General features: G+C 41.2%; 1 protein-coding gene across 1 annotated transcript in view; it reads left to right on the plus strand.

Annotated features, from left to right (window-relative positions):
- Positions 1–14,457, plus strand: part of ADGB (androglobin) — a 226,004-nt gene that overhangs the window by 22,488 nt on the left and 189,059 nt on the right. Inside the window, exons 2-3 of the mRNA XM_048844305.2 lie at positions 5,050–5,209; positions 10,676–10,768. Of these exons, the coding sequence (XP_048700262.2) occupies positions 5,050–5,209; positions 10,676–10,768 (253 nt within the window). The remainder of the gene's footprint in view (positions 1–5,049; positions 5,210–10,675; positions 10,769–14,457) is intronic.

The raw sequence follows: 14,457 nt of genomic DNA on the forward strand, positions 1-14,457 counted from the left end.
ATGGCACTCTCTCTCACTGAACTGTTCTCAGTGGCTATTGACAGCTGTAGGGAAACATTTAAAGCTCCATTATGGGTGTGGCCTGTACCTTAAAGTATTTCCTGGTTTTCAGAAGTTTGTTTGCTTTACCATATCTGTTCACTTTCTGGTTTTCAGGGGTTTGAATGTAGCTGAACTTGACATTCTGGAAGATCACAAGGCACCCCGGGCAATCTTAATTCTGTGTTAACGAAGTTTTGGCTTTCAGTTACCAAGTCAATTCCCAGACTGGAAACGCTGCCCAGGAGACAATGAGAGAAGCTGCTAATATAGCCCATATCTTATCTTCCATTGGGATTGTATGGTTGAGTTCATGGTTCATGCCGTATCTTTTTGTACATTTTCATGTAAAATGGATAAAGGTTTTACACAAATGCACAAAAGGTATATTTGGGTGGAGCCAGGTGCCAGCAATACCAGTCACTAAGTAGATAAACTGCCATTGAGAAGATAAGCAATGGCTAATGTAGCATGTCACTGAGGAATAGGAAGTGAACTCCAGACTCTCTTACTTCTGTGTGTCTCAGACATTAGTCATAAGAATACCCAAATCAAGAGGACTGGCTTATTTAAACGGCAGGAATCTGGTCCCAGAGCTCAGGCTTTGCACTGCTGAACCAGTCGTCTGGCTCATTTCAGTTGTTTTCCCCCGGCTGATATCATAAGGAAAGCGTGAAATCCTTTCTACCACTTACTTGCCATAAAATGGATGACATGAAGGAAGCCTTAACAAATTTAGAAACTAAAGTAGCAAGCTTGCTAGAAAATGGTTGGTTACATGAAGGATGATGAAGGATTAAAGAGAAAAGCTGAAAAAATTAAACAGTTGAGATCTGCAAAGAAAGTAGGCTCTTTGCAACATGTGTCTAAAGAATGATTAGGGATTTAGGGAAAAGAGTTAAAAAGGTGGTAAGGTATTTGCAGAAACTGAAAATCCTGATAAACACTAATGAAGAATAAATGGATCTATTGGAATTCATGAGATTCAAGGGGAAGATTTGGTACCAAGTATGGATGAGGAAAAGGCTCTTGTATACACTGAAGGCTCTAGCAGGATCCTTATGTGAAGCCGTTAAGGAGATAGTGTAGGCACCACTAATGTACTATTAGACCTGTTTGTCCTTTCTGTATGTTACAAGTGGCCAAAAATAAAGGAGACTTATTTCACAACGGGCAAAAGGTTGTATGTCCTTTCTACAATTTAGCTCGGTAAGCAAAAGCCAAAGAAAGGAAATGAACCAAATAAAAATGTTTGCAAGGGAGGGAAGCAACCCAGCCATCATTCCCACCAAAACTGTTTGTGAATGTCTGCTTGCACTTGGACTAATTAGAAATAAAGCCCAGCTGGGGTAGGACAGGGCTTGTGGTCCATAAAGAGCTGGGTGAGGCCAGTTGTAGGAGGAGGCTGAATAAAGATACTCTCTCTGGGAAGAAGCCTGAAGGAAGTCTGAGAAGGAGAAAGGCCAGATAAGCTTCTCCAGGGGTGGGCTAGAGGCTTAGCTGGAGTCTCCCTGAACTCCTGAGTAAGGGAAGGAGTGGGCCAGCCCTAAGATCATGGGGTGGGCTAAGGCACAGAAGGATGGTCAAAAGTATGCCTGTGATGGACTGGGTGTCAGCTGAGCCGAGCTAGGCTGAAAGTTTGGTTTTTGTGTACGTAATTTTAAGACTTCGGTAAAATTAGTCTGGATGGAGCACCAGGACAGTCCTATGCCTGCAGTAGGCCAAAAGATAGAGGGGTGAAACTGAGGCACAGCTGCTGAAATGCCACCGCTAGCTAAAAGAGGGGGTGTTGTGGTGACAGCTTGCTATGCAAAGGAGTTGTTTAGAGGTATATTTGCCTAGTAGTGGCACAGCCGTGGTGCTGTAGCTGTGCCGCTGTAGCACATATGCTTCCTACGCTGATGGAAATCGGTGGTTCTCAAACGTATTTGATTGGGCACCCCATCTTGGTGTGTGTGTAGTCATTTATTACCTCCCCCCAGTACACATACCTCCACCCAGCTCTGAAGGCAGAGCAGAGAGCAAGGGCTGCTGGCCACGTGCCCAGCTCTGAAGGCAGCACCATGCCAGCAGCAGCACAGAAGAAAGGGTGGCAATGTGAAAAGTGATATTGAGGAATATCACTTTTCACAGAAGACTTAGCTCCCCATTGCCACCCTTACTTCTGCGCTGCTGCTGCCACCCCAGGCTGACAGCTGGAGCACCACCACCTCCAGGTGAGGGATTGGGCAGGTGGTGATGGAGAGCCTGAGCCTGGGCTCCTTCCCGGTGAGAGATTGAGGGGCAGGGGGAAGGAGAGCTTGGGTGCTGAGGCTCTGGTTGTTCCCTTTATCCATGCCTCCTGGATGTGCACGGCCCTTCTGCATGAGTCCCAGCCACCTGGGGCTGACAGCCAAAGCTCTTTGGGGGGGGAGAAGGGCACACAGCTTGCGCCTCCCTTAACACATTCCTATGCTTCCCTTGAGAGGTCTGCCTCACAGTTTGAGAACAGCTGATGTAGTTAATCCACCTCTTCGAGAGAGGGCAGCTAAATCAACAGAAAAAATCTTCTGTCAACCTAGCTATGTCTATGCAAGGGGTTTAGGGCGACTTAGCTGTGTAATACAGGGTTTGATATCTTTCACAGGCCTGAGCTACATAGCTAGGTCATTGTCATTTTTAGGTGTAGACCTGGCCTAGATCAATTTTGAAAAGAGCAAAAATAATGAACATCATGAATACTGAAACATCTAATAGAGCTGGCATTCTGTTGTTCTTCACTGTAGTGCATATCTGCATGTACAGCAAACTCAGTAAAGAAACTGAAAGTGAGGTAGCTCTCTGGTAATTCACTAAAATTCTGCTAAGTATCTGCATGTCTGTACTTGCACTCTAAGTACTATTAAATACAGAATGGAATATTTTTTGACATTCTGTTAAGAAGATGCGGTAGAGAAAATGATCCTGTTAATGAAAGATCAAATATCTTAGAGGAGATGCTGGAGACTTTTTATATTTGATAGAGATAGGAGAGAAAAGTGAAGATTCACCCCAGAGAATACATCTGTCTACAATACGTTTGTGAAGTTCGCTTGGACTATACCTCATAATATACAGAGCAGAATACATATGCGAATTGTATTGCATTTTTATAATTTAACTCCCAGGAAGAGTTACTAGTAGTGTGTATCAGTGTAGTATTTGATTAAACAGTGAAGGATCATTAGTTTTAACATCACTTTGTTCTTTCAGCTAATAAGAAGGTAAGAGTAAAGAGTTTAACAGTAAAAGGATGTCACCTACTAATACTCCAAGAATACTTATTTGTGCAGTAAGTATTTATGTGATTAGAGTTGGGGCATAATTAATTAGATGCTCACTATACTGAAAATTCAGGCAATAACATGTACCATGGAGTTATGATCAGATTATCTAAAATGTCACATCTGTTGTGTGGTTCTGGAGATACAATAAATCACAAAAGGAAATGCTTAAGTGGTTTGTATAGTCACCAGAATCCCAGGAAGAAATTATAGATCTGAAATTCAAAATTTGATTGTTTTATATACTATTTCGATTATTTGCACAGCAGTATAAATACACACACAATATAATATATGACCCATTCCAGGATTTGGAAAGTCCACTCAGCCATAGCAAGTGGGAAGATTTCCCTTGCAAATATGTGCCCCTGCAATTTTCGGTTTCTGCTGAATGTCAGCTTTCATCTTAAAAGAAAAACAAACAAAAAAAAAAAACCCAATACCACATACACACAAAACAGTGACAATAATGGTTTTGAAGATAACTTTCCAAGTGTAAACCAAAACAGTGTTGTCGTCCTGGGTCTGCAGACATACAGCTCTAGGTCCTCTGTTGCTGCTTATAGGAGACAGAAGGAATGTGTTGTAAGGAAGGGGCCTGTTCTTTTTTTAAACCCACATCATCAGAATTAGAAAAATGTTGAGAAATTATATATTAAAAACCCTTATGAGCTAGAAGAGTTATTTAAATAAGATATACTTTATTTGAAAGCTTCTGGAAGTATAAAAGCCCTTCTCTGAGATCTTGATTCTGCTGCTGTGCAGCTCTCAGAGCATTGCTGAGCAAGTGGAGCCCTGTGCGGAGCACCCTGCATGTCACATGATCTCAAGCCTGCCCAAATGCAGGAGACAAGCCCCCATGGAGATGCAGTGAACTCATCACAGAGGAGCACATGGCTCTAGAACAATGCAAGGAGGCGGATTCTGTCTCGGATCACATTTCTGGCTGACTGAGGTAGGCTGTCTACACCTCAGACGTGCCTCTTCTTCAGCAAGGTTGTCTGTGTTTGGGGCCCTGGTGCTCAATGTTTGGGGCCAGGGTGCTTGTGGTGCAGCTGCCAGGTTTCAGCAGGTCCCTGCCTGGTCCAGGTTTCATAGGCTGCTCCTATGCTTGCAACAAGTAGGTTTAAAGGAATTTGTGGAGGTCACCTTTCACATGTACCCCTTCACTCCTGGATCACACATCCATAGGGAAGGAAGTGCCATGCCGTGATTCCAGTCATCATCATGTCCCTTTTACTCTGCATACTCCTGTGGAGCTGCATGCATATGAACTATTTGTGCCAGGTATATGTATCTCTCCATATCAGGCAAGACTAGGGGTCCACACAGCAGGGTCACTGTGCTGGGTTTAGCACAATTAGGGATCCCATCCATGCTGTAGCTTAATACCTTGTGCCACTGGCAGACTCCATTTCATACTTCATTTAGTTGTGGTAATACTAATGTACTTTAAAATGGCATGTGCTTAAATGCTTTGCAGGATTACTACCCAAAATTGTATCTAGTGGTTTTAAAGACCTTTTTATATTACCTTTTCTGAATTCAGAAAGGTATTGTAATTAGTAGCACTAAACTTTTTAATTAAGTTAAATTAAAACAATCAGATAAGATAATGTATTACCTTGTGAAAATCTTTCTATTGTACAAATTTTCTTTCTTCTCTGATGTAATCTTCATTTGACATTGGCTGTTGGTTGCTTTCCAGGCCAGCTGCTGTGTTACCCAGTGGGGGTACTGCTAGTGAATCGAAGAAAGGGAAATTTCCCATTTGGCCAGAATGGAACGAAGCAGATATCAATGCAGAAAAGTGGGATACAGGAAAAGTTGGAAAAGAGAAAGATAAAGCTGGAAAGAGTCCTGTTTTAGTAAGTTGAATATGACACTTTTTTTTCAGCTTAATTTGTCTACATATATTTAATAGAGTATGCTTTGCTTTATCTTCAGAATAATTTGTTTCTGATAAACATGTTAATTTCTCCAGCACATCTTTTAAATTTTTGCCTAAGTTTAAGTGGGTGCCCACTAGATCAAGTCCGGTCTTAAGCTAAATGTATTTTGCCTCTTTTCATTCAAATTTTAAAAAGGAAGACATTGATTTTTCTACGTAGTTTGTGCAACAGTTGTCAAACTAAATAAAGCAGAAATGTTTCAGATCATAATGAAAACTGCCGCTTCTTGTGGGAGTAAACACATTGCTTTTACATTTTCAGACAATCTGTATGGCCCTTTGTAAAAGTATAAACAACACTGGAAAAATACGTATTAATTATGCTTGTATAAAACACAGAAAAATAGGCTTTACTAAGGGGCTCATGATTCCCTGAGTATTGTACAAATCTTATAGTCTTAAATATTAATGGCCATACTTTGAGTTAATAATTACTTGTTGGTCCCATTCCCCTTACCTAATGGGTCAACTAATATATTGTTTCTTTACAGGGATTATAAAGACTGTTGCATAAATTATTAGATTTAAAATATTGCTTTATGGCTGCCCAGCACTGCCCCTTTTATGGATTATGGGATGGGGAGGACGGAGTTCCCCTTCAATTCTGTTTACTTATGGGGTGATACCAGTTTGGGGACCAAGTCCCACCCTTTCTCTTCAGTGTGGCAATTACAAATTGCCCTACTTCTAAATCAGCCTCTGCAATCCTAGTGCTGTGGCCAGAGAGGGGCAGGGTGTGCAAAGGGGACATAGAGCTAATTTGCCTCTAGCTCCATTGATCTTGGCTGAGCTCTGGTGGATACGCCAGCTGTGGAGCCACATTATGTGGCAATAAGAATGTATGTGCCTTGTACTTCCACATACAAGTGGGTCAGTTTTTGGCTCTGATTTACAAGCCAGGGGTTAATAAAACTGAGAAAAAATAGATTTATAATAATAATTAATAATAATCTTGGTTGGGAGCACCAGACACTATTGTAATACAAAAAATACATAAAAATATTTCTCCTTTAAGCATCTTTGTATTTCTTAGACTGTCCAGACCTCTAGCATCAAGCTGCATTGCACATTGCTTCTTTCATGTACGTGATGTGGAAAGAAGGATGTTAAAAGTTTTTGGTCACTGGTAAAACACGTCCCACGCGATGATAACTTTGTCTCTGAAGTACTTCTGTGACTGCCTGTGAACATTGATTGTCCAGAGGGAGAGGCATATTTCATTTTTTCTCATTTGATCCCTCACATAATGTGAGGCCATCCTCCATTTTTGTGAACCAAATCTTTAAGATCCAAATTCTCCCTTTATATTTGCATATGGTTAAATTCACTGTAAGCTGTGTCCACATCTGAAGACGGAATTTTGCCTTCACTGTGGAACTCTATGCTAACTTGGTCAAACAAGTAACTACAGTATCCAGTGGTCAATCTGCCAGTCCAGCCTGCTAGGCTTCATTTAAGCTTTCAGACCAGTAACCACGTCTGAAAAGGTCTGTATTCCCTAGAAGCTTTTCTACTTCTCTCATATTACTGTTCCAGTTTTAAGGCACAGACTACTACATTGAAGAAATTGATAAAATCGAGCTTCCAAGCAAAAGAAAAACAGCGTAATGATTTTTCATGCTTTTCTAATGTCTTTCCTTAATTGATAATTATTTAAAACACCATAGTCTTCCCTCCCTGAAACTGTCACTGCAGATTACACTGTTGTAGCTTGCAGTCCTTGAAACATGTCAAAATGGCTTAGCCATTAGGCAGTGTCTGTGTCATGCTACCTGATATGGGACACAGGTAAGAGTGCCAGTCTCAGGCCAGACTGCCAGAATACAGGGCATATACTCCCGACTGGTCGTGTACTCTATCATAAGCCAGTCCCAGGCAGGTCCTTTAGCCCCTCATGCACCACCCAGAAAAATCAGACTTCTGTGATAAATGATTATCACATATGTTAGGTTCTTCCAGCTCCAGGAAGCTAACCACTTACCTCAGGTCAAAATATACTTCAGGATTTCACCAAATACTACGCTGGTAGCCAATCCTTTAGTAAGCTAAAACTAAAGGGTTAGTAATATAAAAAAGAGAGACAACAATTATTAAATGGTTAAAGTGAATCATATACATTACAGTTGATTTCAGAGTCTGTAGATCAGGATAATAGCAGTGATGTTAAGTCTGCTAGCTTGCAGCAGGTCTCTCTGGTACATCCAAAAGATTGGAGTCCTCAGTCCATTGTTCAAAGCTCTGGTCCTTTTTGTTAGAAATCACAGTCCAGAGATGTGGAACAGGAATGTGGCAAGAAGGTGATGTCACAAACTCCAGTTTATAGTCCCAGTCCATGTGAATATACTGGCTCAAACAAGGAGTTTGTTTGAACATGATCACATGTTCTACGTGCCCTGCTGAGTCACTGGGCCTCCATTGTCCATTTGCTCTCTGAGGCATCCTAAGGAGGGGCTGACTAGAATAGTTGATTCTCCTTAATGGCCCATCAACACATGGCTGGCGAGTCTTGATGTTCAATATCTTCATAAATGATCTGGAGGATGGTGTGGATTGCACTCTCAGCAAATTTGCGGATGATACTAAACTGGGAGGAGTGGTAGATACGCTGGAGGGGAGGGATAGGATACAGAAGGACCTAGACAAATTGGAGGATTGGGCCAAAAGAAATCTGATGAGGTTCAATAAGGATAAGTGCAGGGTCCTGCACTTAGGATGGAAGAACCCAATGCACAGCTACAGACTAGGGACCGAATGGCTAGGCAGCAGTTCTGCGGAAAAGGACCTAGGGGTGACAGTGGACGAGAAGCTGGATATGAGTCAGCAGTGTGCCCTTGTTGCCAAGAAGGCCAATGGCATTTTGGGCTGTATAAGTAGGGGCATAGCGAGCAGATCGAGGGACGTGATCGTTCCCCTCTATTCGACATTGGTGAGGCCTCATCAGGAGTACTGTGTCCAGTTTTGGGCCCCACACTTCAAGAAGGATGTGGATAAATTGGAGAGAGTCCAGCGAAGGGCAACAAAAATGATTAGGGGTCTGGAACACATGACTTATGAGGAGAGGCTGAGGGAGCTGGGATTGTTTAGCCTGCAGAAGAGAAGAATGAGGGGGGATTTGATAGCTGCTTTCAACTACCTGAAAGGGGGTTCCAAAGAGGATGGCTCTAGACTGTTCTCAATGGTAGCAGATGACAGAACGAGGAGTAATGGTCTCAAGTTGCAGTGGGGGAGGTTTAGATTGGATATTAGGAAAAACTTTTTCACTAAGAGGGTGGTGAAACACTGGAATGCGTTACCTAGGGAGGCGGTAGAATCTCCTTCCTTAGAAGTTTTTAAGGTCAGGCTTGACAAAGCCCTGGCTGGGATGATTTAACTGGGAATTGGTCCTGCTTCGAGCAGGGGGTTGGACTAGATGACCTTCTGGGGTCCCTTCCAACCCTTATATTCTATGATTCTATGATTCTATGATGTAAGTCTGTCTTGTGGGTGTTACCCAGGAACACAATATGTTTAGTAACAAGTATACAGTAACATTTTATAACTTCACACACAACGGTAATGCACACATTTCAACAGGATAATAATACTTAGCAGATGATAATTTTTCTAATGATACTTTACAAGGCATACTTTTTACAAGATTTATCACATTTGTGTAACATTGGTGACAATAGTATCACAACCTGTACATCTACCCACTGATGTAACATTCCAGCGACAGATATTTGTATCCATGTACCTATCATCAGTACTTCTCTTTCCACCAATGTGAGCAGTCGCAGAATCTTTTCCACATCCTCAACTGCATAATGAATTTATCCAAACTTCCTGTAACCTGGGTTAGTTTATTCTTAGATGGTACTTGTTCATTAGATGGCCAAAGTTTTAAACTTCAGTGGCTTAACTGTCAGCCCCTACATCTGTATCCAGATACCTGATTTAGCGGCCTGATGTCCAGATGCTGAGCGCTCATAGCTCGGATTGACTGCAGTGAGAGTTGTAGATGCACAGTCCCAAGTTTAATTTCCAGTCTAAATATGGATTTAGGTGTCTAACTTTAGGCTTCCCAGGTAGAAAACTTTGGGTTTAGTGTTATTAAAATAATTTTATATTAGCGTAGGATTCACTCAATTAGTTTTAAGATGGATCTTGACAATCTTAAGAATGGGATTATATGATGGGGATTGCCTGTGACAGCAGGAGACTCGATTCGATGACCCAGGAGGTCCCTTCCAATCCCACGTACTCATGGCAGATCTGAAGAAGCAGTTGGCCTTTGAGCAATGAGAGTGTTGTAAGATGAAAATGTTCTTTTTGAATCAGCATTTTAAGTGCTTAAAAATTACTGAGAGAATGGTGCTGTCTGAGGTATCTCAGACTGTCTGGTCTTTACTCCCTGTATAAGTAGCCCAAACAGAGTCCTTCAGACAGCCTTCCCGGAAGATTGAAAAGAATAGGGAATCCAAATAATTGGCTTGAATGGGAGGTGATAGAAGACCCGAAAGTCTTAGGCTCCAGAAAGAAATGGGAGACCTGTTCATATTTTACTCTGGCAGTAAAAACAACACAGGTTGAGTATCCTTCTCCTAGTTACATCAAGCACCTAGTGTGCTTGACTATGGATTTTGCAGATGCAGTATATTCTGAGAACTCTACTTATTGGTAAGTAACCATCTTTTCTCTTCATTGTGCCATAATGTGTGATTTTTCTTCCCAGTGAATAATTATGAATAGGGCTACGATTTTGTCAGGGAGGACATGGAAATCACGAAAACTGTGACTTCCAGAGACCTCTGTGACTTGAGCCCCCAGTACCTGTGTCCCCTGGCAGCTGGGAACTGTGGGGGCCCGAGCTCCCAGTCGCAGAGGGAGGCAGGGGTGCCCTGCAGACAGCTCCCAGCTGGGGAGGAGACAGGGGTGCCTGGAGCTCCGAGGTGGCGGAGAGACCCCAAACTCCCAAGCACTGCGGGCAGCAGGGCTCCTGGGAAGCCCCAGCCACTGTGGGCGCCCCGGAGCACAGATCTGCCATGGGTGGCCAGGGTACCCCAGCTGGAGCTCAGAGCGGCCATGGGTGGCCACGGGCACCCCAGGGCTTGGAGCCGCCAGCAGTGGTGGGACCCTGCACCTCCAAGCCATGCTCCCCTAGGTGATGTGGTGAGCCTGCAGCTCACCATTTTGTCATACATATTTTTAATAAAAGTCACAGATAGGTTATGGGCTTTTGTGAATTTTTCTTTATTACGGACAGGTCACTGGCGACTTTTACTAAAAATATGCATGACAGCATCTTAGCCTTAATCATGAACAATGAAGTATTTTAAATCTTGATGATCCAGTGGTATAGTAAATACAAACTTAAATTTTTGTACATGTATATTTTATATAGCATGTCTTTGAGGACCCTGAAGGGAAGATTGAATTGCCACCTTCCTTAAAAGTGAATTCCTGGAAACGTCCACATGAATTTTTAACTAATAAGGTAAGAAGCATGTATTTTAACTGTACAAAAGAGTAGTTACAAGATCTTATAGTGATGTAGACTTTAGGTTAAAAATTGATTTCCTATTTTTCTGACAAACGCATTTCATATGCATTTCATATGGCAAAAACTCCAAAAGTTTGTGTATGCTACTTATTCTCAACAACATCTCAAAAAAAGTATGGGTCATATTCTTCCACCTTTCTCCCTGAATTGCCCCAATGAAACCAATTGTATTGTCTTTTTATATGTATTGCTTGTTCTCATGAAAAAACTAAACTGAAATTTAATTGATGACTGCAGTGTTAGTAGCAGCCACAATTGTTATAACAGCAGAGTGGTAGAATTCAAACTTGCCACAACTAGGGTAATGGATTGCAAATGCTTGGCACGTCCTTGCAAGGGAAGAGACAACTACTAATCTAGAAGAGACATATGTTACCTTTCCTCAATTAAATAAAACAAGAAATTTACAATGAAGGAACTGCAAGCCTCCCTCTGCAAATGCACTCTTTTCTAGACTTGTCAGCTGCAGACATTCTGGAGACAGGTACCTCAAAGTCAGCATGAGGTGCCTCCACCAGACAATAAACAGAGAATGGCTTATGAGACGGATGAAACATGTTAGAACTTAATCAGAGGACTGGAAGGGACCCTGAGAGGTCATCTAGTCCAGTCCCCTGCACTCATGGCAGGACTAAGTATTATCTAGACCATTGACAGGAGTTTGTCTAACCTGCTCTTAAAAGTCTCTAGTGATGGAGATTCCACAACCTCCCTAGGCAATTTATTCCAGTGCTTGCTTAACCACCTTGACCATTAGGAAGTTTTTGCTAATGTCCAACCTAACCTCCCTTGCTGCAATTTAAGCCCATTGCTTCCTGTCCTATCCTCAGAGGTTAAGAATAACCATTCTTCTTCCTCCTCCTTGTAACAACCTTTTATGTACTTGAAAACGGTTATCATGTCCCCCCTCCCTCCCCCAGTCTTCTCTTCTCCAGACTAAACAAACCCAATTTTTTCAATCTTCCCTCATAGGTCATGTTTTCTAGACTTTTAATAATTTTTGTTGCTCTTCTCTGGATTTTCTCCAATTTGTCCACATCTTTCCTGAAATGTGGTGCTCAGAACTGGACTCTGATACTCCAGTTGAGGCCTAATCAGTAGAGTGGAAGAATTACTTTTCGTGTTTTGCTTACAACACTCCTACTAGTACATCCCAGAATGATGATGTTCACTTTTTTTGCGACAGCATTACACTCATATTTAGCTTGTGGTCCACTATGACCCCCAGATCCCTTTCCACAGTACTCCTTTCTAAGCAGTCATTTCCCATTTTGTATGTGTGCAGCTGATTGTTCCTTCCTAAATGGAGTACTTCACATTTGTCCTTATTGAATTTCATCCTATTTACTTCAGACCATTTCTCCAGTTTGTCCAGATCATTTGGAATTTTAATCCTATCCTTCAAAGCACTTGCAACCCCTTCCAGCTTGGTAAGATCTGAAAACTTTATAAGTGTACTCTCTTTGTTATTATCTAAATCACTGCTGAAGATATTGAACAGAACTAGACCCAGAACTGATTTTTGCGGTACCCCACTGTGAAGCACTGATAACTACTGTCTGGGAATGGTTTTCCAACCAGTTATGCACCCACCTTATAGTAACTCCATCTAGATATTTCCCTAGTTTGTGTATGAGAAGGTCATGCAAGACTGTATCAAAAGCTTTACTGAAGTCAAGATATACCATGTCTACCGTTTCCCCCACATCCACAAGGCTTGTTACGCTTTCTTTGAAAGGGTATCTGGTTGGTTTGACACGATTTGTTCTTGACAAATCCAAGCTGATTGTTACTTATCACCTTATTATCTTGTAGATGTTTGCAAATTGATTGCTTAATTATTTGCTCCATTATCTTTCTGGGTATAGAAGTTAAGCTGACTGGTCTGTAATTCCCCGGGTTGTCCTTACTTCCCTTTTTATAGATTGACACTGTATTTTCCCTTTTCCAGTCTTCTGGAATTCTGTATTCCATGACTTCCTGTATTGCATGTTCCCACCAGGTTACTAACGTTCACATGCTACCAGACAACAGCACAGTGGTTTCTTTTCATTTAGCAAATTTTAGGAAACCCACGTCAGAGCATTGCACCCATGTGATCATAAAAAAAATTGAAAGTTACATTTGAGGAAAAAATGCAGTCTGTCAGTCTTGCAAATTCTCAGGACAAAGAGTTGTCTCAGGACAACTGGTGCACAGGGGCAAAGTCATGAAGAGAAGAACCTCCCTGTTTCAGGTGCTGTCCAGCTGTGTCACCAGTGAGCAGAAGGGGTTAACTGCATAAATAGAACTACTTGCCTGCTCTTGTAACTTCACAAAACTCTAATTTTTTTCCTACAGGTCTCCGTACGTTAAACTTGCAGGGAGATATGCCTTCTTGATTGTCTGCAGAGACCACAGTCCCTGTATTGTTTTCTCCCTTTTAAGAATGCGAAAAGGTTTTGGGAAAGTATCAGTGGGGCCAGAAGGCTGATCCTGATTCTCCCACATGTGCTGTTCAGACTGTGGTTTTACTTGAGCAGAACATTGAAGTAGAAATCTGCCATGCAGATCTGAAGATTACGAATATACCCATGATATATTATCATCCTTGGTCTCCCACTTCAGACATCCCACTTCTTCGAACTGCCTACATAACATGTCTGTATCTTTGATAGTATTTGGCTGGCTAATATCCAGTAATGTTTTTTATTTCTGCACAACTCCTTTATTTAATTTTCAGCTGCTTTTAAATAGAAACCAAAACAAGAAATGAATAATCTGCTTGCCATGTCACAGATGAAGTGCTCTTCAACTCTGAAAATCTTTTGCTGCTGTTTAAATTTAAAACTATCCTCTTCCCTTTTTATTCCATTTGAAATCTGAAGGTTCTTAAAGCACTTTGCCTGCCTCTCTAGCTTTTCAGTCTTGTCAGTTTTACTTGTGTCAGCTTGTCAGTTTCATTTTTTATTAAATATGCAGCAAGTGTGTTTCAAGTTTAAATTTTTAATGAGAGGGTGGGGGTGGAAATTCACAAGAGCAAAAGATTGCATGATAGATGCTGCCAAAATACATAAAGTGAGTTGTGGTCGCTAAAGGACTGGGGCAAAGGATATGGCATCCAGAAACAGATAAAGCTATATGTATATAAAATCCTTCAACTACATTTAATTTGTTTAGTATTTCATCAACTCTTCTTGTTTTGGTTTTAATCTCCTTAATTTAGTGCCAAATTGCTAAAATTATTATAAATGCTGTAGATATTAATAAAATGATCATAAATACCAAGTGATGAAAAACAGTTAAAATGATGTAGTTAGTGTTAAATGTGGCAGAAACAGAAAAGGATATGGTGAACAAGTATATGTAAAGTAGTAAGAAAAGATTCAAGCAACTGAGCAGAAATAAAAATGGTTTTTGTTTGTTTCCAAAGACTTCCACTGCAATCCTTCTATCTGTTATTGCCAGATTGCCCTAAAATAAACAAACATACATTCTGGTTGTAAGCACGGGCAATAGCTCTTTCTTTTCTTTTCTTTTCTTTTCTTTTCTTTTCTTTTCTTTTCTTTTCTTTTCTTTTCTTTTTTTACTAGCTTCCCTGTTAGTGTCCTGGTGAAGTCTACATTCATATCAGACCTATTGGA

Source organism: Caretta caretta, chromosome 3 (genome assembly GCF_965140235.1).
Source record: "Caretta caretta isolate rCarCar2 chromosome 3, rCarCar1.hap1, whole genome shotgun sequence".
Classification (NCBI taxonomy): Eukaryota; Metazoa; Chordata; order Testudines; family Cheloniidae; genus Caretta; species Caretta caretta.